General features: G+C 48.9%; 1 protein-coding gene across 1 annotated transcript; it reads left to right on the top strand.

Annotated features, from left to right (window-relative positions):
- Nucleotides 1–27,439, top strand: PRODH (proline dehydrogenase 1). The gene is made up of 14 exons (XM_058158446.1): nucleotides 1–332; nucleotides 1,118–1,326; nucleotides 11,429–11,463; nucleotides 12,834–12,977; nucleotides 13,804–13,868; nucleotides 15,036–15,152; nucleotides 16,973–17,052; nucleotides 17,639–17,720; nucleotides 20,137–20,229; nucleotides 21,552–21,698; nucleotides 22,940–23,115; nucleotides 23,207–23,305; nucleotides 24,478–24,566; nucleotides 26,905–27,439. Exons 1-14 carry the CDS (start codon nucleotides 24–26, stop codon nucleotides 27,096–27,098), a joined length of 1,839 nt encoding a protein of 612 aa, XP_058014429.1. The 5' UTR covers nucleotides 1–23; the 3' UTR covers nucleotides 27,099–27,439.
- The last annotated feature ends 97 nt before the right edge of the window (nucleotides 27,440–27,536 follow it).

Genomic DNA, 27,536 nt, shown 5'->3' with positions numbered 1-27,536 from the left:
TCGCCCTTCTATGTTTCGCGGGTATGGCTGGGCGCGGCTGCTTCTCGCGGGCTTCGCTGCGCGCTGCTCAGTCCTTCGTCGCCCCGAGCCGTTCGCGGTCTGCCCCGGCTCCGGCTCCGGCGCTCCCGGACCAGGATGCCGTCCCCACGGATGCGATCCCCGCGCACGGGACTCACCTCCGCCAACGCCCGGCGCCGCCGCCCCAACCGCGGGCGGTGAACTTCTCCGATGCCCGGGAGGCTTTCCGGAGCAAGACCAGCGGCGAGCTCTTGCGCGGGCTGCTCGTGCTCCGCCTCTGCTCCCTGGAACCGCTGGTGCAGCGCGCCGAGCAGGTGAGCCAAGATCCGGCCGGTTCTTCCTTTCCCGGAAGAGCTGAACGGCCGCGGGGGAAACGATAGTAAAGCCTCCGCCTTCAGAGGCAGTCTATCTCAGCGCAACGGGAACGCGGCTCTGTCTTTTGCTTAAAATTAAGCTGATGTTATTTGAGAACGGGAATTTGCCAAAGGATGAAAAAAAAGAAATGATACGGAAGAGATCGGACTGCCGTTTGTCAGAAACAGTGTACTTGGGCGTGGGGGCTGGACTAGATGACCTTTTCCAACTCATCTGTCAATCTGTACTCTAGGGCTATTAAGTACTTAACCCCTGCCCCGTGTTCGTGTAACCGAGGAGATTTAAGGTGCTTGTGGGAACACGGCCGAGGGTTGTAAGAATGGGTACAGGGCTGCCTTTTTTCTTCTACCACTGACTGACTGGGACATTCGTGAGGGTGTTGGGGAGAGGTTGGCCTGTCAAACCGATTTGGCCACCGAGGTTTTCCCCTGGTTGGAAGTCCTCAGAACTACAGCAGTCCGTGAACCTTGCACTTTGTAGGCAGCTGCTCAAAGGAGCGTGAGAAGTTTGGAAGAAGCAACTTTAGGATGGAGTTTCAAACTATCTTTATTAGCACAAAGAGTGACGGCTCTGGAAATTATTCTTCCTAAGAAACTGGGGAGTGTTTTGCAAAAGAATTGACATTCTTTGGGTTAATAATTGGATCAGAGTGTACTTGAGGCTGCCTCTGGGGAGTTTTAAGTGAGAAAGCTCCCTCTTTAAGTGGCTGCCCCTCTTTCCACAGTTGATGCACCTCAGCCAGAAGCTGCTGGGCCAGCAGCTCTTTGAGAAGCTGATGAAACTGACCTTCTACGGGCAGTTTGTGGCTGGAGAAGACCAGGAAGCCATCAAGCCTCTCATCCGGCGCAACCGCGCCTACGGCGTGGGCTCAGTGCTGGACTACAGTGTGGAGGAAGACCTGACCAGCGAGGAGGCCAAGAAGAAGGAACTAGAGTAAGGAACTCTTTCCGTGTGGCAAGAGACAGCGGGGGAGGGGGGGGGCTGCTCTGTGTGCCAAGTGGTGCCCATCCCCTCTGCAGCAATCATGTGGAGAAGTTGAGGTCATGGCCCATTACATAAGAGAGGGGAATGGCAGAGGCGGGGGAGAGGCATTGGCTTAGGGAGAAAGGCTGATTTTGGGAAGGATTGGAAAATAGGGATGATGTAAGGAGTGCCCCAGCAATTAATCTACAGGAACTATTCCAATCATGTGTGATAGCCAAGTTTGCCGTGGCCTTATCTCTTCTGCAAAGTGCTTCGGGTTTCAGCGATGAGTCAGAGGGGACCATGAGTTGCTGGGGCCTTGAGACATTCCTGTGGGATCTTTTCCTTCTTCCCACAAGGCCACAGGGGGGGGCTGGGGGGTGGGATGGCCATTACATGAGTGGAACCGGTTAGACCAATGAGTCTACAAGCTTGGATCTGCATTGGAGCCTCCTTCACAACTAACTTGGAGGAAGAGCTTTGTGCCCTGTTTCCTCTCTGCCTTTTTTTCCAAGAAACTCTGAGATTCTTCTGCATCATTTGCAAACCAGTCACAGGCTGTTCTACAAATGATGGCTTTTAAAAAAAAAAAAATGTACCAGTAGCATGTGCGTACTTGCCCAGAGCAATGCTTGTGATGTTTAAAACGGGAGCACATGCTAGTCTGTAGCATTGCAAGTATGAGGAAAGCAAAGCAGGTGGTCCCAAATGCAATGCAGAAGGAAAGGGGTCCCTGCAGATTTTATTCCACTAGCTGATGCCAACTGTAGGGGACGGCATTCCTCTCCATTTTGAGGCCATGAGCAGCACTCAGACATTCCTGTGGTCATGTAGCCAGCATGATGTCAGAGGGCTGTTACCTTCCCACCGAAGTGGTACCTATTTATCTTTTCACATTTGCGTACTTTCGAACTGCTAAGTGGGCAGGAGCTGAGCAAAGGCAGGAAGTCACCCCTTTGTGTGACACTTGGTCTCGAACCTGGACTGTCAGCTTTCCACCGGACAAGCCAGGCATCTTAACTACTGAGATACTGCATCGCCCTAAATGCGATTGGTGGGGGGATTTGATGTTTTCCTGCCCAACAGATTCTTAAAATGAAATAATGTTGAGGGGAGCTGGACTTGGACAGGATAATTCTCCAAAAGTGAAAGGAACTGGAGGAGAGACCAGCAGTAGAAAGATCAAGTTCAAAAACGGGTCAAGTTAGAACAGAGAGAAAAACACCAGGATGTCCCCACTTAGGGGTGGGTTCTACTTACCTTTACTACCGGTTTGCAATGGGAGTGCACGTGCGCGCTGACTTGTTAGCCTGCGGTGGGAGATAATTTTTTTGCCGGGGCTGCTGGCGCTCCTAATAAAGGCACTTAAATACAGAGGATCGGTTGGTTTGAGGAGCTAGGTCAGAACAGATGGCTTCTTCCAACGTTCTGTCTCGGAGAAAGGGGAGGGTATCAACCTGTTCTCCAAAACACCTGAGGGCAGGACAAGAGGTAAGGGATGGGAACTTATCAAGGAGAGATCCAACCTAGTGGTCTATCACTGGACGTTTTTAAGAAAAGTGGGACAGCCATTTCTCTGGCGCTCGAGCAGGGAGTTGGGCTAGAAATGTCCCAACAGTGTTGTGTTCTGAGCTGTGTGTCTTCCCGTAACTTGCCTCCTTCCCTTCCCAGCCTCATGTTGTGAAGAGATTATATAAAGCAGGGGTCTCCAACCTTGGCAACTTTAAGCCTGGAGGACTTCAACTCCCAGAATCCCCCAGCCAGCTTTGCTGGCTGGGGGATTCTGGGAGTTGAAGTACTCCAGGCTTAAAGTTGCCAAGGTTGGAGACCCCTGACATAAAGGGATCAGGGTTTCATCTTTCCAGCAACGTGGCAGTTCAGGAATGCTGCCAATGTTGCTGTTGGCACGGTGAGAGAAAACACCCCTCCCCTGGTCACAGAAGGTCCTTGGGGGACTCGGAGTCACTCTTACCTCTCGACCCAAGAGCTGATTTGGGTAGAGTGAGGTTTGGAGCCTGGCTCTTCCTCATCCATGGAACTCACTCCCCACCCTCACCCCGATCCATGCTACCTCTCAGCCCCACTGGGTGGGCCAGACCAGGAAATCCACCCAACAGGAAGGGTCAGGGAAGGCGAAGATGACCTGACTGGAGAGGGAGGGGCTTGTAATGATGGAATCTTGCCATTCTGATTCTGCTGGGTCTCCTCCACTCCTACACCAGTGAATTAGTGGCTACTTGAACCACCTCCAAATATTCTGGATTTTTAAAGAAATGCTTCCGGCCCCTTTTGCCTAGGAAACAGTCCCTACATATCTCGGTCAAGATCGTCTTCCTTCCACACTCTGCTACCTTACAGGATGGTTGTGAGCCAATGGGGGGGGTGGGAGAAGAGTAGAGAGAGCAGATGGATATTCCGTTTGTATGACTGCCCATCCGGCCAGGGACTCTGTCATGCTGAGATCCTGAAGGAAATGTAAGATGCATAGTCAAGGTTATATGGCACAGTGGTTGGAGGGCAGTATTGCAGGCTACTTCTGCTGACTGCCAGCTGACTGCAATTTGCCAGTTCGAATCTCCCCAAGCTCCAGGTTGACTCAGCCTTCCGTCCTTCCGTGGTGAGTAAAATGAGGACCCAAATTGTTGGGGGCCATAGGCTGACTCTGTAAAACCGCTTAGAGAGGGCTATAAAAGCACTGTGAAGTGCTTTCAGCAATAGCCCTTAGACTTATATACCCTTATATAGCCCTTATAAGTCTTATGTAGCCCTTATAAGTCTAAGGGCTATTGCTGAAAGCCACCACCAGACCATTTTGGAGGATGTGATTCATCCGTGCCCCCATCTCCAGAAAAAATAAGCATAAGAGGCAAACGCTCCCCCACTCAATGCTTGAGTAATCTAAAACCAAGCTATCGTATTTGGTAGCCCAGTTCTCATCCTTTGCGGAGCAGAAAAGGGAGTGTGGTTTTCTTTGTCCCAGGAGCTGCCTTTTCCCCATTTTCATCTTCCAGAACCCTAAAGGAACCTCAGAAGAGTAAAAACTCTCACCCCGTGTGGCCTTCCTCCATCACCACCCTGTGACCCTCAGTATTGTGGAAGGAATTTGTTGTCCACTTTGCCCAAATAAAACTGGTGGGTGTTTGTCAGGGTGCTGGGTAGGTTCCCTTCAAGTCTCTAAGGCTGAGTCCTCAATCCTGGCCATTTTAAGATGTCTGGACCAAATCCCCGAATTCCCTAGGCAGTCCTGCTAATGTCCACTCATCTCAATCAGAATGGAGCTGGAAGAGACCTTGGAGGTCTTCTAGTCCAGCCTCTTCCTCAAGCAGGAGACCCTTTACCATTTCAGATAAGTGACTGTCCAGACTCTTCTTGAAAACCTCCAGTGATGGAACATCTACAACTTCTAGTGGCAAGTTGTTCCACTGATTCATTGTCCTCATGGTTAGGAAGTTTCTCCTTGATTCCAGGTTGCTTCTCTCTTTGGTTAGTTTCCAACCATTGCTTCTTGTCTTGCCTTCTGGTGCTTTGGAGAATAATTTGACCCCTTCTTCTTTGTGGCAGCCCCTCAAATACTGGAATGCTGCTATCGTGTCACCCCTAGTCTTTAGCCAAACCCTGCAGCCGTTCTTCATATGTTTTAGTCTCCAAGCCTTTAAACATCTTCATTTTCCAAAGCCTAAACATCTTTTTTTGTAATTAATGTGATCAAATGTGCAGCTTTCCATATGTGGCCTTACTAAGGATTTATAAAGCGGTACTAATAGTTCACGTGATAGGTGAAAAGTTTAATACTTTGCATGATCTTAAAAAGTGGCCTGGGTTGAGAAACGTGGCTTCTCCAAGGAGCTCGCTTGGGGTCACCCTTGGAGTTTGCTGGGTGCCATCGGCTGCCCCTCCCTTTGGTCCCTCCGGGCACAACTTGTTCTGCGCACTTTCGCTTCCTGTTTGCATTCTCCCCTGGAGCCGGGCTGGTTTGCATCGGAATCTGGAAGCAGGAACTGATGAGGGGGGGGGAGGGCCCCCCTCCCCCGGTGGGAATTTGCTTGCGCCCTGCCCAGGAGGAAATCCGAGAAGGTCCTCGCTGCCTTTGCGTCACAAGGCGAATGTTGTTTCTTCTTGGGACACGGTGTGTTCCTTGTGACTTGCCAAAGAGACAGCCTTCCGCTCTGCGATTGGCCGAGGAGCGGCATGCCCCCTCGCCCGGATTGGCTGTGGGGGAGGCAGATCCCTTACGCAAGAGAGGCAGCTGCCAGAAGCATGTGCAAAGCTGAGCTGGGATCCTTCTTCAGCCGGCTCCTCTTTGTGCCTGGCCGCCTGGCGAGATCAGTTAATCCATCTCTTGGCAAGCCTGGCACTATATGCCATCTGATGTCCAGGGAGGCATGATTTTGCATTTTGTTTTGCAAGCTTCCATTCATTCCAGCGCGGGGGGGGGGGGATTTGCCAGGGAATTGTCCTTGGTCTGAGGGTCACAATCTGGTGATCTTCCTCCCCCCGCCCCCACCAATAAAGGAGAATATTTGGAGCTCAGGGTTGAAATGGGATGTCCTTGGTGTTCTCTGAGCTTGAATCTTTTCGTGCATACATTTCATGCACTGATGAGGTTACCTAGTTTGGATAGTGCTACGTCTAGTCTAGTGAAAAGAAGGACTAGGGCTAACGTGATAGCAATGTTCCAGTATTTGAGGGGCTGCTATAAAAACAAGGAGGTCAACCTATTTTCCACAGACAGAACAATGGATGGAAACTAATCCAGGAGGGAAGCAACCTGGAAGTAAGGAGAAACTTCCTAACGGTGAGGACAATCAACCAGTAGAACAGCTGGCCACCAGAAATTATGAGTGCTTCATCACTGGAGGGTTTTAAGAAGAGAGTGAACAGCCACTTGTCTGAAATGGTATAAGGTCTCCTGCTTGAGCAGGGGGCTGGACTAGAAGACCTCCAAGGTCCCTTCCAGCTCTGTTCTGATTGATTGATCTCATTGGGGTGCCAGATGGGATAATGTCCATTTGTCCAAGGGCTGTGCTGAGCTCCAGCAGGACTGAGCAAACTCTATGGCTTAGCGTGGCCCCAGTCAATTCCAGAGTCAGTGCCTATATCCTGTGCAGTGGTATAAGGTATCCTGCTTGAGCAAGGGGTTGGACTAGAACAGGGGTCTCCAACCTTGGCAACTTTTAAGACTTGTGGACTTCAACTCCCAGAATTCCTAAAGCTGGCTGAGGAATTCTGGGAGTTGAAGTCCACAAGTCTTAAAGTTGCCAAAGTTGGAGACCCCTGGACTAGAAGACCTCCGAGGTCCCTTCCAGCTCTATTCTGATTAATCAAATATCTGCAAGAAAACAACCAAGCTCAGAGAGCATCAAGAACCCCTCAACCTTATCTGAGCTGGAGATGGCCTGAATTAAGGGGACTTTCTGGAAGAGGAAGTTTTTTCTCCTGGTGGGCTACAAAGGGGCGTTTTACAAAGATTTTCTCTCCCATCCTGCCAACTTGGGGGAGTTTTGTCTTTGGAATGAGCTTGTCTAAAGCCATCCGTTCTTTTTTGCTTCTTTGTTTAGCTCACTAAGCCCCCTGGGAACTTTGCATTTTAGGTCTTAAGTTCTTGATTAACTGAATCAGTTTCTCTGTCACTTTTCCAGGCAGTTTTTCCTGCCCCAGAGTAACTACGGCCACGCCCTGGCACCGACAGCTCCTGTCAAAGGCCATCAGGCACTTAGTCACTTCTGGGCTGGCACTTCAGCCAGCATTCGCTGCCAGGTTGCTGGGAAACACACCCACCCACACAACCTTTAGTTACCTTGAAAAGTAGGCACAACTGGACTGGACTGTGGGGAAAATGTGCAAAGCACAGCTATATGGCATCTGTATTACAACCGAAAATGACGTGCACTTTGGGATTCTTGCGATTCATTGAACAAGGTGTTATTTTTTTTAAAAAAAAAAACAGGACATTGGGAAGAAGAGAAGTTCATGCTCAAAATAGCTATTGGAACCATGAAGCCTGTACCTTCTCAATTGGAGTGACACTCCAAATGTGGGGCGAGTTCAGTGCTGAGCTGGCCTGACTTGGCCCAACCTTCAGGAGCTCAGGAACAGTTGCCTCCACAGCTCGGGAATCAATCAGAACGGAGCTAGAAGGGGCCTTGGAGGTCTTCTAGTCCAACCCCCTGCTCAAGGAGGAGAGCCTCTACAATTTCAGACAAGTGGCTGTCCGATCTCTTCTTAAAAACCTCCAGTGATGAAGCACCTATAACAGGGGCGTCAAAGTCATTTTCATGGAGGGTCACATGAGGGTTGTGTTTGACCTGGGGGTGGGCGTGGCCAGCCCCACATCACTTGTATCGGGGGCACCTGTGGCGGCCCAAGCATTCTGCGAGCAAAAATGGACTCCTGAGCGCCGTTTCCAACTGCGACAGCCTCTCGCAACCCTCTGCCAGTGGAAACAGAGCCCTCCCAAGTTCTGTTTTCGCTCGCAGAAGCATCACAGGACGGTCCCTCGCTGTTTCCAGGGCATCCCTGAGGGCCAGACCTAAGCACCTCATGGGCCAAATCCAGCCATGGGCCTTGAGTTGGACACCCCTGGCCTATAACATCTGAAGGCCAGCTGTTCCAGTGATTAATTGTCCTCCCTTTTAGGAAGTTTCTCTTCAATTCCAGGTTGCTTCTCTCCTGGATTAGTTTCCATCCGTTGCTTCTTGTCCTGCCCTCTGGTGCTTTGGGAAATAAATTGACACACACACACACACCCCGCCTTCTTTGCAGCAGCCCCTTAGATATTGGAACATTGCTAGTTAATCAAGATCTGGTAATGCTTTTATTATGAAACGACCCGGCCAGCCAGGATCCTTTCTTGGATCTCACTGAAAACATTGTGGAGTAGGCTTGGTGAGGGGGGTAGATTGCAATACAGATGCTCCCGTCATGCAGCTGCCCTTGGAAGTGGTTCTGGAGGAGGGTCAGCCAACTCCCTCGCTTCCGAACCCCCCAATTCCCTTAATCTGCTTAGGCAAAGCATCACAAAATTCCAGCAGCCCCTCTGAGTCACAAGATTTCTGGTTAGGCAAGGAATGAACCGCCCACGTTTCTTGCAACTCCTCGGGTTGCAAATTCCCAAACAGCTCCCTGGAGCTTCTGCTTTGGCCTCAGAGGCTTCATTTGGGGAGGGTCTCCATCTGTTGCTGCAGCAGCTGCCCTCACCTCACACACACACACACCCGCGCCTCCCCCTTCTCGTGCATTCCACTCTGTTTTCTGCTTTCCAATGTGAAGACTAAATCCCAGATTCCTGGATAAAGCCCAGAAAACCTAAGGGGCTTTAGAGGTTCGCTAGGCCAGGGGTCTCCAACCTTAGCAACTTTAAGACTTGTGGACTTTAACTCCCAGAGTTCCTCAGCCAGCAAAGCTGGCTGAGGAACTCTGGGAGTTAAAGTCCACAAGTCTTAAAGTTGCTAAGGTTGGAGACCCCTGCACTAGGCCAACTCTCTTCTTAGGGCAGTGGTTCTCAACTTTTATAGTGCTGCGACTCCTTTAATACAATTCCCCATGATGTGGCGACCCCAACCACAGAAGGGGAAAAATAGCGGCAAACTGTTTTTTTGAATTTATCGCGCCCGAAGCCGTATTGGCTAGCGATCTGAACTGTTTGCGATTGCCTTGAGGACGGAGGCATTAAAGCGGAGACTCCTCCCCTGTTAAGTTTATCGCACCTGAAGCCAGATTAGGCTAGCGATTGGGAGTGATTGCAGCTGGCTTGAGAGGGAGACATCAGAGCAAAGATTTCTCTCTTTTTTAATTCATCGCGCCTGAAGCCGAATTCGGCTAGCGATTTGAAGAGCCTGCAGCTGGCTTGTGGAGTCAACCATTGGAGCGCGATTCTTCGACTCGCAAGTATACTTCCTATATTTCCGATGGTCTTAGGCGACCCCTGGCAAATCGTCATTCGACCCCCAACGGGGTTGCGACCCACAGGTTGAGAACCGCTCTCTTAGGGCAAGGGGGACTCAGAGGCAAGAGGCTGTCCAGCCTTTGCCTGAAAACCTCCAGGGGGCTTTACCCGCACAGGGGCACGAACTGACTTTCTCAAAGGGTCTACAGGGGCTGCTCCCCCATATCTGTCCCACCCAGCACAGCTGCGATTTCCCTTCCAGTTTGCACTCTGCTTGGGCGCCCCTAGTTTGTGCAAAGGATCCTTCAGTCCCTTCGGTTCTTCTCCGATATTACAAAGGGAAGCTTATGCTAGCCACCCCCATCCTAGTGCCCACCTTGCCCGGGCTGGTTAGACCCATTACAGGTAGTCCTCCACTTACGGCGACAATTGAGCCCAACATTTCTGGTGCTCAGTGAGACATTTGTTAAGTGAATTCTGCCCCATTTTATGACCTTTTTTGCCATGGTTAAGTGAATCTGGCTTCCCCATTGACTTGAAAGAAGGTGGGGGGTTTTTTTTGTGGTTTTTTTTTAATTTGCATTTATATCCCGCCCTTCTCCGAAGACTCAGGGCAGCTTATGTTAGCAATAGTCTTCATCCATTTGTATATTATATACAAAGTCAACTTAATTGCCCCCAACAATCTGGGTCCTCATTTTACCTGCCTTATAAAGGATGGAAGGCTGAGTCAACCTTGGGCCTGGTGGGACTTGAACCTGCAGTAATTGCAAGCAGCTGCTGTTAATAACAGACTGTCTTAACAGTCTGAGCCACCAGAGGCCCACCAGAGGTTGCAAAAGGAGGAGTGTCACGTGACACACACACACACCCCAGTGGTCACTGTAACCGTCATACGAGTCAGTTGCCAAGTGTCTGAATTTTGATCAACTGGCCGTAGGGATGCTACAACAGTCGTAAGTGTGAAAACTGGTCATAAATCACTTTTTTTCAGTGCCGTTGTAAATTTGAACTCCCATGGAGCCCATCACATCTTCAAACACTGCTTTAGGTGGCTGTCGTAAGTCAAGGACTGTTTGTAGAGCAGGGGTCTCTAACCTTGGCAACTTTAAGCCTGGAAGACTTCCACTCCCAGAATTTTGGTGGCTGGGGAATTCTGGGAGTTGAAGTCCTCCAGGCTTAAAGTTGCCAAGGTTGGAGACCCCTGTTGTAGAGTGCAATCTCACAAACTACACCCTAACCCAGAGGTCTTCAAACGTGGCAGCTTTAAGACTTCAACTCCCAGGCCTTTTGGATAAAAATTTGGTGGATTTTACAAAATGTTCTGAAAAAGAAGATAAAGTTCCTGCCGCAATTTTTCTTGTTGGGAATTATTACGGATTGTACAGTAATTGAGACTAAATTGATTTTAAACCTAATAACAGCAGCAAGATTACTAATAGGACAATACTGGAAGAAAAAAGAAGTACCTACAATAGAAGAATGGATATGGAAAGTTGCCAATTTGGCTGAGATGGCGAAGATATCAGCCTTTTTGAAAGACAATACGCAAGAAAGATACTTAAAGGAATGGAAAAAATGGATTGATTATATTCAACGTAGATATCAGACTAAGAGTTATCAGACTGCCTTTGAATGATTATGATGTATTATTCTTGATTGTTTTTGGGGGAAGTTAGGAATTGATGATTGTAGGGGTATAATTAAGTTGGGACGAAAATTTTTTAGCATATGTTTGTTTTATTTTTAACTATACCTTGTGCCCGTTCCGGGAAGTCGGGGGGGAGGGGGGTTGTGAAGGGAGGGGAGAGGAGGGGGGGAAAGGGGGAAAAAAAATTTGTAAAACTTTTTGAATTAATAAAAAAAAAAAAGACTTCAACTCCCAGAATTCTCCAGCCAGCTTTGCTCTGGGAGCAAAGTCTTAAAGCTGCCAAGTTTGAAGACCTCTCTGCCCTCCTAACCCTTTCCTTGTTTAAGCCCTGGAGGATTTGACTGCAAAGCCCACATATTCTGCTTTTGCCAAATTTACATGCAACGCAGGCTGTCAGGCCCCGGTTCTAACTCTTCCGGTTGCCTCTGGCCAGCTGTGGTCCCGTCGTCTTGGCTGCTTTTAGTGCCTGCAGAGTGACTTGACTTGGGGAATGGAGACCCATAAAGTTTTTCTCTCTTCCTTCCTTCCTTTCCCAGCTCCTGCGTCTCTGCATTTGAGAAGGAGACAGGCAGTAAGTAAAGTTGCTGCAGAATGTTCTGGCCTCTTTAACGTCCCACCACTTGTTTGGGGTCTCCAGCTTGCCCTTGGGGGCGGGAGGGGGGGGGCTAGTTGCTTTTTTTGCCCTCTGCAGCCAAAGAGGCAACACATTTTCTCTCTGGTTGCTTTTGACCAAAGGTGTTTTTTTTTAGGAGGCAACTGGACTTTCTGGGTTTTTTTCTTTGAAGACGTTTTGCTTCTCATCCAAGAAGCTTCTTCAGCTCTGACTGGATGGTGGGGGATGGAAGGATTTACACACCTTTCAGGCAGCTGGTCATTTGCGTCCTTTTGGTGGATTGTTGAAGCACCTGGAGGTTTATCTGTATAGTCAGGGTCACCTGAACACCCCTCTCTCAACAGATGACTTCTGCCTCCAGTCTACAACACAATCCTGTCAGCTGTTTCAAAAATTTGCACCACTCAGGTGACCCTGAAGATGCAGACAAACCTCCAAGTGGCCTCAACGACCCTCTAAAACAAGGGTCTCCAACCTTGGTCCCTTTAAGACTTGTGGACTTCAACTCCCAGAGTTCCTCAGCCAGCAAAGCTGGCTGAGGAACTCTGGGAGTTGAAGTCCACAAGTCTTAAAGGGACCAAGGTTGGAGACCCCTGCTCTAAAAGGATGCAAAATGACCAGCTGTGTTGAAGTCAGTGTTGAAGAAGCTTCTCGGATGAGAAGTGAAACGTCTTCAAAGAAAAACAGAAAGTCCCGTTGCCTCTTGAAATAAAGTACCTCTGGAACAACCATAACCTGGATGACTGAGAATCTCCATAGACATTTTGACCGAGAGCTGCTGACCAGGGGAGCCCTGGAAGAAGCTGTAGGGCCAGAGGCTCTTTGGGGTCTTTTCATGGCACGTCGAGGGGCGCGCACACACCCAAAGTGGTGGGGTGCCAGCTCTTTTCCAGGGGGGAGGTAGGAATTCTGAACAGCTGCCCTATTTGTTCCTTAGCTCCCCAAATGTGCCTGAGAGAAAAGCTAGCCCAAGGAGCTAAGAGATTATCCCTGGTTCCTTGTGAGGGGTTCTGGAGGCCCCAAAATGGATGCCTCTCGTCCAGGCTTGGTCACTCTTTGGCCTGGCTGAGTTTGCTCCACGTCAGGAGTGTAAGCAGATTTAGCCTGTGTGGGAGACCCCACCCCCACCCTCCCCAAAGGCCATCAAGTTAAACCATTATAACTAACAAGGATCTGTCACCCAGGTTTCTCGGCTGACCATTTCCTAAAATTGCTTTGAGGCAATTTTATGGGGCTTAATGGGGTGGGGGGGCTTGGCGTGGTTTGGGGGCCCAGAGTGGCTGGAGCTTCTGGGGCTAAGGGAGCTCCCTGCTGGCTGTCCTTCCCAGAGCAAAGAGAGAAACGCTACAGCGTCCATCACAAGTTTGGGGATCGACGGGATGGCGTCACTGGCGCCAGAACCTACTTCTACGCCGACGAAGCCAAATGCGACCGGCACATGGAGACATTCCTGAAATGCATTGAGGCCTCAGGTGAGCAGGTCAGCCTCCCCACAACCCCACAAATTGAAGGTGCTTCCTTCCACGGGAAGGGCGAAAGGGTGCAGGAGCCCTCTGTAGAACCTGCCTTCCAATCTGGGATGGCCAAAGTGTGGCCCTAGATGATGACCTGGGATAGGGGCTCCCAACCGGGGGGGTGCAAGACCATATTCCAGGGGGTGTGAAAGTTTCAAAAGTTTGGGTTTAGAAGTTTCAAAATTATAGTGTATATGCTTAATCATATTCATATAATTATGTATTTTTGTAAGGGGTGCAAGAATATATCAGAAGCATTCTAGGGGTGCAGGATATAGAAAAGGTTAGGACCCCCCACCACCACCAAGGATCAGGCCAATGGGGGAAGAGATGAGGGGAGCTGGAGTCCAAGCAGACCCGGGGCTGCCGCCTCTACTTTGGCTGTCCTCAAACATGTTGCCGGCTTTCTTGGCAACTTCTCTGCTGCTGTTTGGTTCGGCTAATGGAAGCCAATGTGCTCAGAGGAGATCTAGATCAGAGGTCCCCAACCTTGGCAACTTTAAGACTTGTGGACTTCAACTCCCAGAATTCCTCAGCCAAAGTTGCTTACTGAGGAACTCTGGGAGTTGAAGTCCACAAGTTGCCAAGGTTGGAGATCCCTGCGTCTAGACTGAGGGAGTTCAAGAGGTCCCCCTTGGCATCACTCTGGGGTCACCTGTCTCAAGGCTTCCGGAGAGCCAGGGTAGCTCCTGACCTGCCTGGTCCTCGGGAGGCTAAAGTGCTCCTGGGGAAGGAGATGCTCAGAGGCCCCTGGCCCCAAGCACTAACTCTATCGTTTTTTTAGGAGGAAGCTCGGAAGACGGTTTCTCTGCCATCAAGCTCACAGCGCTGGGGAGGCCGCAGTTCTTGGTACGTGATTGCCTGGTCTGGATAGGCCAGGGGTCTGCAAACTTGGCCCTTTTAAGACTTGTGGACTTCAACTCCCAGAGTTCCTCAGTAAGCAACTTTGGCTGAGGAACTCTGGGAGTTGAAGTCCACAAGTCTTAAAAGGGCCAAGTTTGCAGACCCCTGGGATAGATAGTGTTTGGTTTCTTGGGTCCCTGCTGCCCAGTGGTGAAATTCAGCCGCTGGTTCTATCCGGCTCTGGCGAACCCGTAGCACCAGCTGCGGGAGGCTCCACCCACCCGCATAGACTCACATCACTTTTTTGATGATTTTAAGCCTCTGCGCATACACATTTAAAAGTTGGTGGGGAAAAAAAATATCTGCTAACTCTAATTTTGATGAAATGCCCTGCAGGACTTGGGTTTTTAGCAGATTGGATTAAACGGCTGTGGATCATAATGGAGCCCCCCAATTTAGAAGGAGCATTTTTTTTGTGGTGCCCTAGTGGTGGAGCTCTTGCCTCACAATCAGGAGGCTGTGAGTTCGATCCTAAGTAGAGGCAGATATTTCTCTCTCTGGGCACAATGAGAATATATCTGCTGAACAAAACTCCGCATTGGCAACAGGAAGGGCATCCGGCCAGTAAAAACTCAGCTCCATTCAGTTGCCCAAACTCCACCCTCATGCAAGGGATTATGGGGTCGTTAAAAGATGACGATGATATAGGCAGTCCTTAAAGTGATCAGCATGGTGGCCTAGAGGTGGAGCTCTCACCTCACAGTCAGGAGGCTGTAAGTTTGGTCCTAGGTAAGAGCAGATATTTCTCTCTCTGGGCACCATGAGTAAAAATTGTCTACTGTGAACACCGTGTAGGTGTCAGGAAGGGCATCTGGCCTGTAAACGCTCAGCTCGATTCGGTCATCCTGATTCCAGCCCGCAAGGGATTATGGGGTCGTTAAATGATGATGATTTTTCAAAATTTCTTTGCTACTCCAGGACTATAGTTTTGTGAAGGCTACTGCCTTTCCTTGTTGAAAGCTAAACACTTATCCAAGAGGTCTGACCCCCACCCCCCCAAGGTTCCTGGTCAATGCAGGGGACGCTCCCTGGACTGACCAGGCCTCTCAGGGATGTAGTGTGGGTGTTTTAACTCAAGACAGGGCTGCTCACTCGGTCTCTGCTTGCCTCCAGCTGCAGTTCTCGGAGGTTCTGGTGAAATGGAGAAGCTTCTTCCACCAACTGGCTGCTGAGCAAGGCAAGGTGGGCTTGGCAGCTCTGGAAACCAAGCTGGAGGTAGAGAAGCTACAGGTGAGTTTCTGTTGGGGGGGGTGTTAGCAAAACGGAGCTGGCTAAAGGAGTTTCTGCACTGAGAGAAAACACCTGTTGGAAAACAGATGCTGGAAGCAAAAATAGAGTTGTCTCCTTTTGACTTGGCTGTAGAGGGGCTTTGCCTGCCCCTGAGCCAAGGGTCCACAACCCACGGACCACGGACCAGCTGTGGGTTCCACTTACCTTCGTTACCAGTTTGGAACTGTGAGCGTGCATCCATGATGTCGTCCAAGTGGTTGGGCGGAGCCTCCCACTGCCACCACTACCAGTTCGCCCGAACCGGTAGAAACCCACCACTGCCACGGACCATTTCTGTGCCGTGGACTATTCAGAACCGGGCCACGCGAGTGGGAGGCCGGTGCACGTGCAGTTCGACTTGCACAAGCGGCAGGCCTGCACACAAATTGCTGCTTGCACATGCATGTGTGCGTCAGCCTGCTGCTTGTGTGGCCTAGCTCCCCTCCCCCTCTCCAACCAGGCCACCAAGCCACAAAGGTGGTTGTGGACTACTGCCCTAAGCTCTTCCCTGGAAACTGAAGTCTTGAAACGTAGAGATTGTTAACCTGCAAATGCTCCCCACTCTTTCTTCTCTGGCATCCCCTTTTCCTCTCTTATTTTGCCTCACCCGTTTTGTCTCTTTTCTTATGCTGGGCTACCAGGAGAGAAAGATTCTGCAATCTCTTACGCCCCAGGGGGATTCAGCCTACAGCCCGGATTCAGCCCCCAGGGTGCCTAGATCTGGCCTGTGGGGCCGCCCTAGAAACAGCAAAGGACTGACCTGCAGTGCCTCTGCCAGGGAAAACAGGGCGGGGAGGGGGGGCGCACACAGCCCCCTGAGCTCAGTTTTTGCTGGCAAAGGGATGCAGGAGACCATTGCAGGAGACCAGTTTCCCCTGTTGCATTTGAGGATGCAAGAAGGGACAGGAAAGGAGAACGGGAAAGAGGAAAAACAAAGGAAAAAAGGAGCAAGGAAGGAAAAATAAGGAAAGAGGGGAAGAAAGGAGGAGGGAGGAAAGAAGGAAGGAAGGGGAAGGAAAGAAGGAGATTATAATGTGAGGAAGGGTCTGAGGGAAGTCCTGCCTTAGCACTTGGCCACCACAGGAACCCCCAACACGAGTGATGTTGACCTGGCCACCCCCACCCCAGCCCTCCAAGGTCAAATGGCTTTTAGTGAAATTGAGTTTGACACCCCTACTCTACAGGGTTCACTGGCGGTCAGAAAGCTCCATTCCCAGGCCAAAAAACCAGTCTGAATTGTCCACTAAAACAATGGACCAATTCTGATGGGTTCATTCCAGCATTGAGATGCTTCCGCTGATGAGATCTGAACAAGGCATGTCGGTATTGGGAATCCTTGATCTCAAAATGCTGGACTGTTTCCATCCCAAACCTGATTCGTACTTGGCACAAGACCCACTTCAAGAATAAGACCTGAGCAATAACAAGATAAAACATGGAATAATTGAATAATGACGAGACTACAACTTAATGCCGTGTTTCCCTGAAAATAGGACCCAATTGGAAAATAAGTCCTAGCATGATTTTTCAGGATGCTCAAAATATAAGCCCTACCCCCCCCCAAATAAGCCCCAGTTAAGATTGTCAGCCAGGTGGATGCATTTAGTACCATTTTTTCCCCAAAATAAGACTTAACCAGATACTAAACCCTACTGTGTCTTTTGGAGCAAAAATTAATATAAGACCACCAAAACAAAAGAAAAAACTTGAAACAAAAAAGAAACAGAATAAAACCTGACTGGGTATTGCAGAATTGAAGGGGCTCTTTTTGGTTCCGGCAGGAGGCCTTGGCCAAGCTGGGGATTGCCACCAAAGCTGAGAGCCAGCAGTGGTTCGCGGGCGAGAAATTGGGCCTGACAGGGTAAGTGCAGTTCCGGATAACCATTGTCCTAGATCAGGGGTCTGCAAACTTGGCTCTTTTAAGACTTGTGGACTTCAACTCCCACAGTTCCTCAGCCAGCTTTGCTGGGAGTTGAAGTCCACAAGTCTTAAAAGAGCCAGGTTTGCAGACCCCTGTCCTAGATGGAATAAGGTCTCCTGCCTGGGCATGGGGGTGGATTAGAAGACCTCCAAGGTCCCTTCCAGCCTTGTTATTCTATGATTCTGTTGCTGGTTAATGCAGTTTCCATGATGTTCTTACTTTCTCCTTTTATTCCATGAGACAAATACTCTTTAGATACTTTCCTTTTCCTGTAGAAATGGCAGTTTGGCAGGTTAACCTGTGAAGCTGAGTGTTTTTATGAAAGGATGCTGGGTGGTGCTGCAGGAAGCAGAGATGAGGGGCAGGAGAGATGATGGGAGCTGCAAAAATCGGCATTTGTTCCTAAAATCTCTGACAGGTCTAGCCAGCCCCAGTTCCTCCAGATAAAACATGGGATGGTTGGGGCTGCTGTTCTCCCTCCCTCCCCCCCACTGAACAGAGCATGACATCAGTATTTTTTTCTCAGAACGGTGGACTTGCTGGACTGGAATAGTTTGATTGATGCCCGGATGGAGATTTCCAAACTCCTCCTCGTTCCAAACCTGAAGGTAAACACACACCAGACCTGCGAGGAAGTTGTTGGCTGTGATGGAGAGGTGGGGAACGTAGCGGTTTTAGGATCACTTCTGGATCGACATTTGGACCACACATTTCTTGGAATCCTCCAGCTGGCATAGGCTTTTGAAGTTGCCAGGGTTGAGAAACGCTGGCTTTAGGGAGCTGCAGTTTTTAAAATCTCCCCCCAAATATAGAAAGGTTGCATGGGTTTTTTCCCCTGCCAGGTCGCGTTCAGTTCAAGGATTCACATTCAGAGAAGGATGTGTTGTTCCTCTAAAGATGCTAGACCCCAGTGAGTTCTTTCCCCCCTCCCTTGCCCCCGGTAAATGTCAGGGCTGCAAACATTTGTATAGGAACGTCCATTCATTTCACAAGATCTGTGAGGCACGTTCGCAGCATGTAGTAGGAGTGGTGGTTTGTTTATTTTTTAAATTTTATTCACTAAATCGATAACGCCGCCCATCTTTTATCAAGCCACTCTTGGCATGCGTGTAATCTCCCCTCTGCAGCTGAGCATGGCGCAGGGTGGAGCCTTCGCTTCCTCTTGTTCTGAACCGGCTGCACCAAAGCCATCCTTTGGGCAGCTTTTGAACAAGTCGGGAATGGCTCCTTGAACTTCTGCTGGAAGAAAATAATGGACAGAAAAGATAAAGGACCAGGAAGGTCTTTAACTGGCAATTGGGAGCATCGTTCAGAGTCACCGTTACAATGACAAGCCTGTTTTATTGGGAGACGAGCCACATTTGCTGATCTCTCGGTGGCTTGGGCCAGGGGTCTCCAACCTTGGTCCCTTGAAGACTTGTGGACTTCAACTCCCAGAGTTCCTCAGCCAGCTTTGCTGGCTGAGGGACTCTGGGAGTTGAAGTCCACAAGTCTTCAAGGGACCAAGGTTGGAGACCCCTGGCTTGGGCAGATGCAACGTGATGGCCATTGGGGTAGGGCAGGGAGAGCAGGGTCTCCTGGGGAGGCATCCCACCATCCATCTCTGGCAGTGGTGGGATTCACCGGTTGTAACAACCGGTTCGCTTCACGGGCCCTCTGGAGGCCAGAAATGGGCGCATTTCCGGACTTCCGGTAGGCCTGTTTTTCACCCTCGCAGAGCCTCTGCACATGGCCTGCACTTATGTGGCGTTCAAAACGAGCTGCATGGAGACTCCTGGGAGGGGCATGGCAGGGCGGGCGGGGTCAGCCAGTCCTTGGAGCAACCGGTTTGCCGAACCAGATTAAAATTAACATCCGGTTCACCCGAACCGGTCTGAACCAGCTGACTCCCACCCCTGATCTTGGGGCTGCAAGGTCATGGCAGGCTCTTTAAGGCCGAGCTTGGTTTTCATTATAGCTATGCAAAATTAGACGTGGAGGCTAGATTTGAGCAAATCAGGTGGACCCATCAAAGCAGTTTTAGGCATCGGACGTTCGCATTCAGAGGGTGTGCTGTCCCACTCACTCACATGCACATGTAATGGTGGTTTAGTGCAGGGGTCTCCAACCTTGGTCCCTTTAAGACTTGTGGACTTCAACTCCCAGAGTTCCTCAGCCAGCTTGCTCTAGGGAGTTGAAGTCCACAAGTCTTAAAGGGACCAAGGTTGGAGACCCCTGGTTTAGTGGGTTGATTAATATTCCCCAGCAATTCCCTTCACCAAAAACCCAGAACTATTCCAAGGAAGAATGTCCTCCAGCTCCATTTTTATGTCTGGAAATAATTTCTTTTTTTTTTTTTCTCGTATAAAAATTTTTTTATTTCCATTTTCCAACATCATATTTATATACAGTCTGTTGTCCATCATTAATCATTAATTTTTATTTATTGCTGATTCGGGCCTGCCCGACTGCCACTTCCTTTCTTCACTACCTCTCTCTACCCTCTACTACTTTCCCTTATCCTTCATCTCCTTCACTTTACTACTTCCTCTCCTCCTTCTCCACTCCTTCCACCCTTTCTAACCTTCTTATTCCCCTCCTCCTTCTCAACATAAGGCCGCGGTGTGGCTCAGGCTGTAAGAAGCCTGCTATTAAAACACAACTGCCTGCAATTACTGCAGGTTCTAGTCCCACCAGGCCCAAGGTTGACTCAGCCTTCCATCTTTTATAAGATAGGTAAAATGAGGACCCAGATTGTTGGGGGGACAATAAGTTGGCTTTGTAAATATACAAATAGAATGAGACTATTGCCTTACACACTGTAAGCCACCCTGAGTCTTCGGAGAAGGGCGGGATATAAATGTAAATTAAAAAAAAAAACTCTTTTCTACCTACTTTCTTCCCTCTTTCTACTCTTCTCTCCCTTTCTTTCTGAAATGGCAGTCGGGCAGCCCCAATATCATTTCAAATTTTAATTTCGTATCTTCAATCATTACTGTACATTAATAACCAATCCATGTATCATTTCCCACCCCCCTTTCTCAGACAGGCCAGCTTGAGCCGCTCCTCTCTCGCTTCACCCAGGAAGAGGAAAGGCAGATGAAACGCATGTTGCAGCGCATGGATGTCCTGGCCAAGGTGAGACACCTTCTGCTTTGGGGGGGTCGATGGAGCAACAGCCGACAAGCTGCTCAAAGCATCTCTTACGGGAGTCACAGAGGGGAGGCAGACCCCCCCCCAGCTTGGAACCAAGGACGTGCTTCTCCGCGGAGCAACTTCTGCGAGCAGCCTGGAGGGGACTGCGGTTCCTTCTTCTGCTTTTGCAGCTCCCCTCCCGTCCTCCCCCAGCAAGCCTCTTGTCCCTGCTGGATCAGGTTGGTTGCTGCTTTTCCTTTCAATGCATGTGGCCCAGTAGTTTTGCTTTGGTCCCATGGAAGGCAACAGCAAAGGCTGCAAGGCCACTTGGAGGGTGGCTCATGGAGCAAACTGTAGGAGAAACCCCAGAGCAAAATGAGGGAAAAGAAATCTCCTGTTTCCCAAGAGTTCTCAAGAGCATCCAAAATATGCGCCAGTCTTTATGGGACCTTGAAGGTCTTCTAGTCCAGCCCTCTGCTCAAGCAGGAGACCTTATACCAGGGGTGTCAAACTCAAGGCCCAGGGTCCAGATCTGGCCTGTGTGGTGCTTAGTTCTGGCCCACAGGGCCACCCTGGAAATAGTGAAGGATCAGTCCACGGTGCCTCTGCCAGCAAAACCAGAGCTTGCAAGGGCCACACGCAGCCCTCCTGCACTACTTTTTCGCTGGCAGAGGATTGCAGGAGGCCCTCCCAGCTGAAAATGGACCTCGGGAGCCCATTTTCACTGGCAGAGCACTCGGGCCACTGCAGTCGCCCACTGACATGAGTGATGCCATGTTGACCACACCTACCCTGGCCACACCCAGCGGCAAGCTGTTCCACTGGTTAATTGTTCTCACTATTAGTTCTAGGTTAGTTTCCATCGATTGATTCTTGTCTTGCCTTCTGGCATTTTGGACCCCCTCTTCTTTGGGGCAGATACTCAAATACTGGAAGACTGCTATCATGTCGTGTGTTCCCCCCCACCACCGGTCCCACCCACCCCAGTCCTTCTCTTCTCTGGATTAACCAAACCCAAAACCTGCAACCGTTCTTCATATGTTTTAGCCTCCAGGCTTTTAATCACCTTAGTTGCTCTTCTCTGCACTTTTTCCAAAGTCTCAACATCGTTTTTTCTAATATGGTGACCAAAACTGGATGCCATATTCCAGGTGGGGCCTTACTAATGATTTATAAAGTGGTACTAATACTTCACGTGATTTTGTTTCTATGCCTCTGTTTATACAACCAAGGATCGTATCAGCTTTTTTGGCTGCTTCTGCACACCGCTGGCTCCTATTTAGTGATTTAAGTGTTAATCATCATCTTTTACTCTTCCTTTTAAGAAAGCTGTCGGGGTGGGCGTGAGGTTGATGGTGGACGCAGAACAGACCTACTTCCAGCCAGCCATCAGCCGCCTCACTCTGGAGATGCAGCGCCGATTCAACCAGGAAACACCGGCCATCTTCAACACGTACCAGTGCTACCTGAAGGTGAGATTTCCTGGTGGTCTCCTACCCAAGTTTTGATCAGGTCCAACCTGACTTGCTTACGAGCCCAAAGCGGTCATCAAACTGCCCCCCTTCCCCCTCCCTGACACGTTGGCCAAAACTAGACAGGTTGCACTAATGGATGACAGGAATCATCATCACCATCTTTTAATGACCCCGTAATCTCTTGTGGGGTGGAGTCTGGGCAACTGAATGGAGCTAGCAGAGAGTTTTAATGGCCTAATGCCCTTCCTGTCGCCAGTGCGGAGTTTTGTTCAGCAGATACCACTTTAACGGATGACAGGCATGCTGGAGGAAAAAAGACTAAAGATGTTTGTTTGTTTTTTCACTATACAATCCTAAATCAGATCATATTGAAATGTTCATTGGGATCTGCAGAATATAAAGATCACCCATCCTTTATTATCTGCTAAATGATCTTTCCTGGTTACCCCCTTACCACCAAATATTGGGCTAAGTAGATGATGCTGGAATAGAGCAGCGTGGAGAGAACCTTCATCCACTAATATAAAATTTACCATATTTTTCGGAGTATAAAACGTACTTTCCCCCCCCTAAAAGAGGGTGAAAATTTGGGTGTGTCTTATACACTGAATGTAGCCCTGCCCACCCACCGGCCCCCACCCTTTGGCCTCTGCCTCCCAGCAATTTACCTCCTTGCAGCAAACAGCCCATTTCAGCTTCAGCACAGCCTGATTAGCACAAGCAGCTGATTGTGCATTGGATCGGCCTCCCGACCATCAGCTGTTTCAGGCTGCAGAGATTGCCATGGCCTATTGCTGCCTCCCTGCACCCCATTTTCGCCCTCCGCTGTTTGCTGCAAGGAGGAAATTTGTTGGGAGGCAGAGGCAGATTTTTTTTCTTCCTTGTTTTCCTTCCCAAAAAAGGTACGTGGGTCTTATAGTCCAGAGCATCTTATACTCCGAAAGATACGGTAGTTAATGTTTACAAAGGAACAGATCTCAAGGTCTTTGGGTTATAACTGCCAGGAGAATCCTGTTTTGCCTTGGAAATCTTCAAAGTATAATTGAAGGCACATTCCTGGCCCAGCAGATTCTCAGTCTCCTCCTCCTCCTCCTCAAACCCCATTCTCTCTAGCACTGATGATGTTACCTAGTTCGATCATGAAACATCTGCAAGAAAAGAACCAAGCGCTCAGAGACACTAAGGACCCCATAGCCTTTTTCCACCTCCTCCTCCTCCTCTTCCCTCCCCCCAAACAGGAGGCCTATGATAATGTGACCATCGATGTGGAGCTCTCACGCCGTGAAGGGTGGCATTTTGGAGCCAAGCTAGTGAGAGGCGCGTACATGGAGCAGGAACGAAGCCGGGCAGCCGAAGTGGGCTACGAGGACCCCATCAACCCAACCTATGCAAAGACAAGCGAGATGTACCACAGGTGGGGAGAACGTGGTTCTGGACTCCCAGGCTCTGAGAGGGGAAGGAACACCTGGGAGGTCCTCTGACACCTTCATCCATCTTTCCTGCAGATGCCTGGACTACATCCTGGAGGAGATCCGACACAGCCGGAAGGCCAACGTGATGGTCGCTTCTCACAATAAAGACACGGTCAAGTTCACCCTTGGCAGGTACTGGTCAGTGTGAGGCCCATCAACCCATCTTTTTTTATATATATAATTTTATTTATGATTTTGTCTTTAACATCCATAAGTGCTTGGTGAACAGTGTATTATCTGGGGTCAATATACTTTGCATACAATTCTGATAATAATACCGTTGAAGTATATGTATAATCGTAATTTTTCAACTTGTAACATTTGTGTATGTACAGCGATTATAATATGTTCTATTATATTTCAGTATACATAATATTATTTTCCCAATTTCTATTTTCTACGTCTTTTTTCTAATACTTAATAAAATAACCACCATGTTAAAAAAATATTCTACATCTATCCATCATCTCTTGCCCTTTTTGAAATTTCAACTCTTATTAACTTTTTGGATGAATCTTTCTCACTTCTCCTCTGGTATCTTGCAACTCCTTTTATCGTGTTTATTTAATCTAAATATTCTAAATATCTCCTTCCACTTACGACTGTATGACTGTAACTTTTTGTTGCTATCATTAAGGGTTAAATTGCAACCTATGACCATCATTTGTGTTGTAAATGTTGTACCTTGATGAAGGTATCTTTTCTTTTATGTACACTGAGAGCATATGCACCAAGACAAATTCCTTGTGTGTCCAATCACACTTGGCCAATAAAATTCTATTCTATTCTATTCTATTTCCTCTGCCACAGCATCTGCCTCTTGCTGTTGAATCTCTAGAGGTCTCCAACCTTGGCAACTTTAAGCCTGGAGGACTTCAACTCCCAGAATTCCCTAGCCAGCAAAGCTGGGAGTTGAAGTCCTCCAGGCTTAAAGTTTCCAAGATTGGAGACCCCTGCTCTAGAGCAGGGGTCTCCAACCTTGATCCCTTTAAGACTTGTGGATTTCAACTCCCAGAGTCCCTCAGCCAGCGAGGAACTCTGGGAGTTGAAGACCACAAGTCTTAAAGGGACCAAGGTTGGAGACCCCTGCTCTAGAGCACCCATCCACAGTTCCCCCATGTGATGAAACCTGAATTCCCCTCCTGGAATTCTCAAGCAAGGGCCATTTTACCCTGGACACGCTGCAAGATGGTGTCTGCACACCAGGGAGGAGGAGTTGGGGAAGGCTATTCTAGAACCAGGTGGAAGAGCACAACTGGAGCCCGTTGGGTTGTCTTCTGAAATCCTTTCTTCTTCTTCTTCAGGATGGCAGATCTTGGCATCCACCCCTCGGAGAACAAGATCTACTTTGGGCAGCTTCTGGGCATGTGTGATCAAATCACCTTCCCTCTTGGTAAGGCAGGGCTTCCATAAGAGTGATGTGGCTCTTGGACAGTGGGTAGTGGAGGAGGGTTCATCTGTGCCACTGGCTGCGCTTTTGATTGGATCGGAACAGCGCATTCTTCAGATTCCAAGAAGCTCAGGCATTGAACCAGGGTGGACTTTTCCTATCTTTGTTAACCCTCCCTCCCTCCTTTCCTCCCTCCCTCCTCCCTCCTCCCTCCCTTCCTCCCTTCCTCCCTCCCTCCCTTCCTCCCTTATATGCCCCTTCACAGTGTTTTACAGCCCTCTCTAAGCAGTTTACAAAATCAGCCTATTGCCCCCAACAATCTGGGTCATTTTACCCATCTCAGAAGGATGGAAGGATGAGTCAACCTTGAGCCAGTCAGAATCAAACTGCTGGCAGTGAGCAGAGGAAGAAAGGAAGGAAGGGAGGGAGGGAGGGAGGGAGGGAGGGAGGGAGGAAGGGAGAAAGGGAGAAAAGCAAGAATAATGGCAATAGCTCTTAGACTTATATACCACTTCACAATGCTTTACAGCCCTCTCTAAGCAGTTTACAGAGTCAGTCTCTTGCCCCCAACAACCTGAGTCCTCATTTTACCGACCTCAGAAAGACGGAAGGCTGAGTCAATCTTGAGCCTGGGAAGATTCGAACTGCCAAATTGCAGTCAGTCAGCAGAAGTAACCTGCAGTACTGCACTCTAACCACTCCGCCACAGTGGCTCATGGGAGTCCCCCGTGGGACTAACTATTTATTTAGTTATTTATTTATTTATCACAACAGTATATATAAGCAATAAGCAAGAAATAACTATAAGATATATAAGCATATATATAATCATAAGCATGAAATAACTATATGAATTGGATACAATCGAAAGGAACATTAAGACAGGAATGGTAGGCACGCTGGTGCTCTTATGCACACCCCTTACAGACCTCTTAGGAATGGGGTGAGGTCAATAGTAGATAGTCTTTGGTTAACGCTTTGGGGATTTTGGGAAGAGACCATGGAGTCGATTAGTGCATTCCAGGCATTAACAACTTTGTTACTGAAGTCATATTTTCTGCAATCAAGAAAATATTGAGCGGTTCCCATTAAGCTTAAATCTATTGTGTGCTCGTGTATTGTTGTGGTTGAAGCTGAAGTAGTCTTCAACAGGAAGGACATTGTAATAGATGATTCTTTGAGTTAAATTCAGGTCATGTCGAAGGTGGCGGAGTTCTAAGTTTTCTAAATCCAGGATTTCAAGTCTGGTGGCATAAGGTATTTTGTTGTAAACAGAGGAGTGGAGAACTCTTGTAAAGTATTTGTGGACACGCTCAATTGTATTAATGTCCGAAATGAGGTGTGGGTTCCAGACAGGCGAGCTGTATTCGAGAATTGGCCTAGCAAATGTTTTGTATGCTCTGGTTAGTAGTGTAAGCTTTCTGGAGAAGAAGCTACGCAAGATTAAATTTACAACTCTTAAAGCCTTTTTTGCGATGTAGTTGCAGTGAGCTTTGGCACTTTAATTATTATTATTATTATTATTATTATTATTATTATTATTATTATTATTATTATTATTATTATTATTAATTCGATTTTTATACCGCCCTTCTCCCGAAGGACTCAGGGCGGTGTACAGCCAAGGTAAAACAAACGGTACAATATACAATTAAAATACAGATTAAAAAACTTATTATATAGTTGGCCTAAAAACTTTAAAATATATAAAACTAAAAAACCCCTTAAAATTAATAATAGAAAATTTAAAACCAATAAAATTTAAGCCAGCCCCGCGCGAATAAATAGATGTGTTTTCAATTCGCGGCGGAAGGTCCGAAGGTCAGGTATTTGGCGTAAACCCAGGGGAAGCTCGTTCCAGAGGGTGGGAGCCCCCACAGAGAAGGACCTTCCCCTGGGGGCCGCCAGCCGACATTGCTTGGCGGACGGCACCCTGAGAAGGCCCTCTCTGTGAGAGCATACGGGTCGGTGGGAGGCATGAGGTAACAGCAGGCGGTCCCATGATATGACCTTCTTTGACCTTCTTTGATATGAAGACTCCAAGGTCTTTAACAGGGTGGGGGTCATCTATAAGGTAATGTCCATCGAGCTTGTATTTAGTGTTCTGATTCTTTTTCCAATGTGTAAGACAGAGCATTTGCTGGTTGAGATTTGGAGTGGCCAAATTTCTGACATTCCGACACAAAGTCAAGGACTAGAACTCCCTGTCTCCCTGTCTCAGGCCTGATGCTTCAACCACCAAACCAAATTGTCTTGTTACTTCGATGTGGGGGGGGGGGGAGGCAGAGGCTGATTTGAGAAGGTGCAACTGACTGACTTCCGGTTTCCTTCCTCCCTCCAGGTCAAGCCGGGTTCCCCGTGTATAAATACGTTCCCTACGGCCCCGTGAAGGAGGTCCTGCCTTACCTGTCCAGGAGAGCCCAGGAGAACCGAGGCCTCCTGGCGCGAGCAGAGGAGGAGCAGCAGCTACTCTGGACTGAGCTGAAGAGGCGTCTCTTTGCGGGGTCCCTCTTCGAGGCACCAAGCCCACCTTAAGTACTTCTCCCCAGCTTGGACAGAGACCCCAGTCGGACCAAGTCACGGATGCTTCCCTGCTGCTTGACCGGGTTCTCTTTCACCTGGTTCCAGGGTGGCACAACTTCTCAGGGCCTGGGTGCCTGGCAACAGAAGCCCCAAGTGTAGCAGTTACTCTAGTATTCTGCGCCTTTGTGGCACCTACCCGTTGCCATCTCCCAGATTGGACACTGGGTACTCTGGGCTACCGAGTGATGGGGGTTCAGAATCGCCTTCTTGGGTGCCCTTTGTCACCTGTTTGCTCTTCCGCTTGTCCTTCTCTGGGATGAAGATGGCTGTACCAATAAAATTCTTTTCAGAAACTGCTTGAGTGACAGACGGGTTGCCAAAGAACCTTTTCCAGAGGTGGTATTCAGCTGGTTCAGACCAGTTCGAGCAAACCGGTTGTAGCAACCTGCA

Source organism: Ahaetulla prasina, chromosome 15 (assembly GCF_028640845.1).
Source record: "Ahaetulla prasina isolate Xishuangbanna chromosome 15, ASM2864084v1, whole genome shotgun sequence".
In the NCBI taxonomy this organism is placed as follows: Eukaryota; Metazoa; Chordata; class Lepidosauria; order Squamata; family Colubridae; genus Ahaetulla; species Ahaetulla prasina.
Note: the sequence above shows the minus strand (reverse complement) of the source record. Positions and strands in the feature narration are given on the sequence as shown.

Excerpts from the sequence above, each read along its gene's own strand:
- PRODH (XM_058158446.1), top strand. The coding sequence starts at position 24 with ATGGCTGGGCGCGGCTGCTTCTCGCGGGCTTCGCTGCGCGCTGCTCAG. Across the intron at positions 1,327-11,428 it reads GCCAAGAAGAAGGAACTAGA|CTCCTGCGTCTCTGCATTTG; the intron begins GTAAGGAACTCT and ends TTCCTTTCCCAG. Across the intron at positions 11,464-12,833 it reads ATTTGAGAAGGAGACAGGCA|AGCAAAGAGAGAAACGCTAC; the intron begins GTAAGTAAAGTT and ends TGTCCTTCCCAG.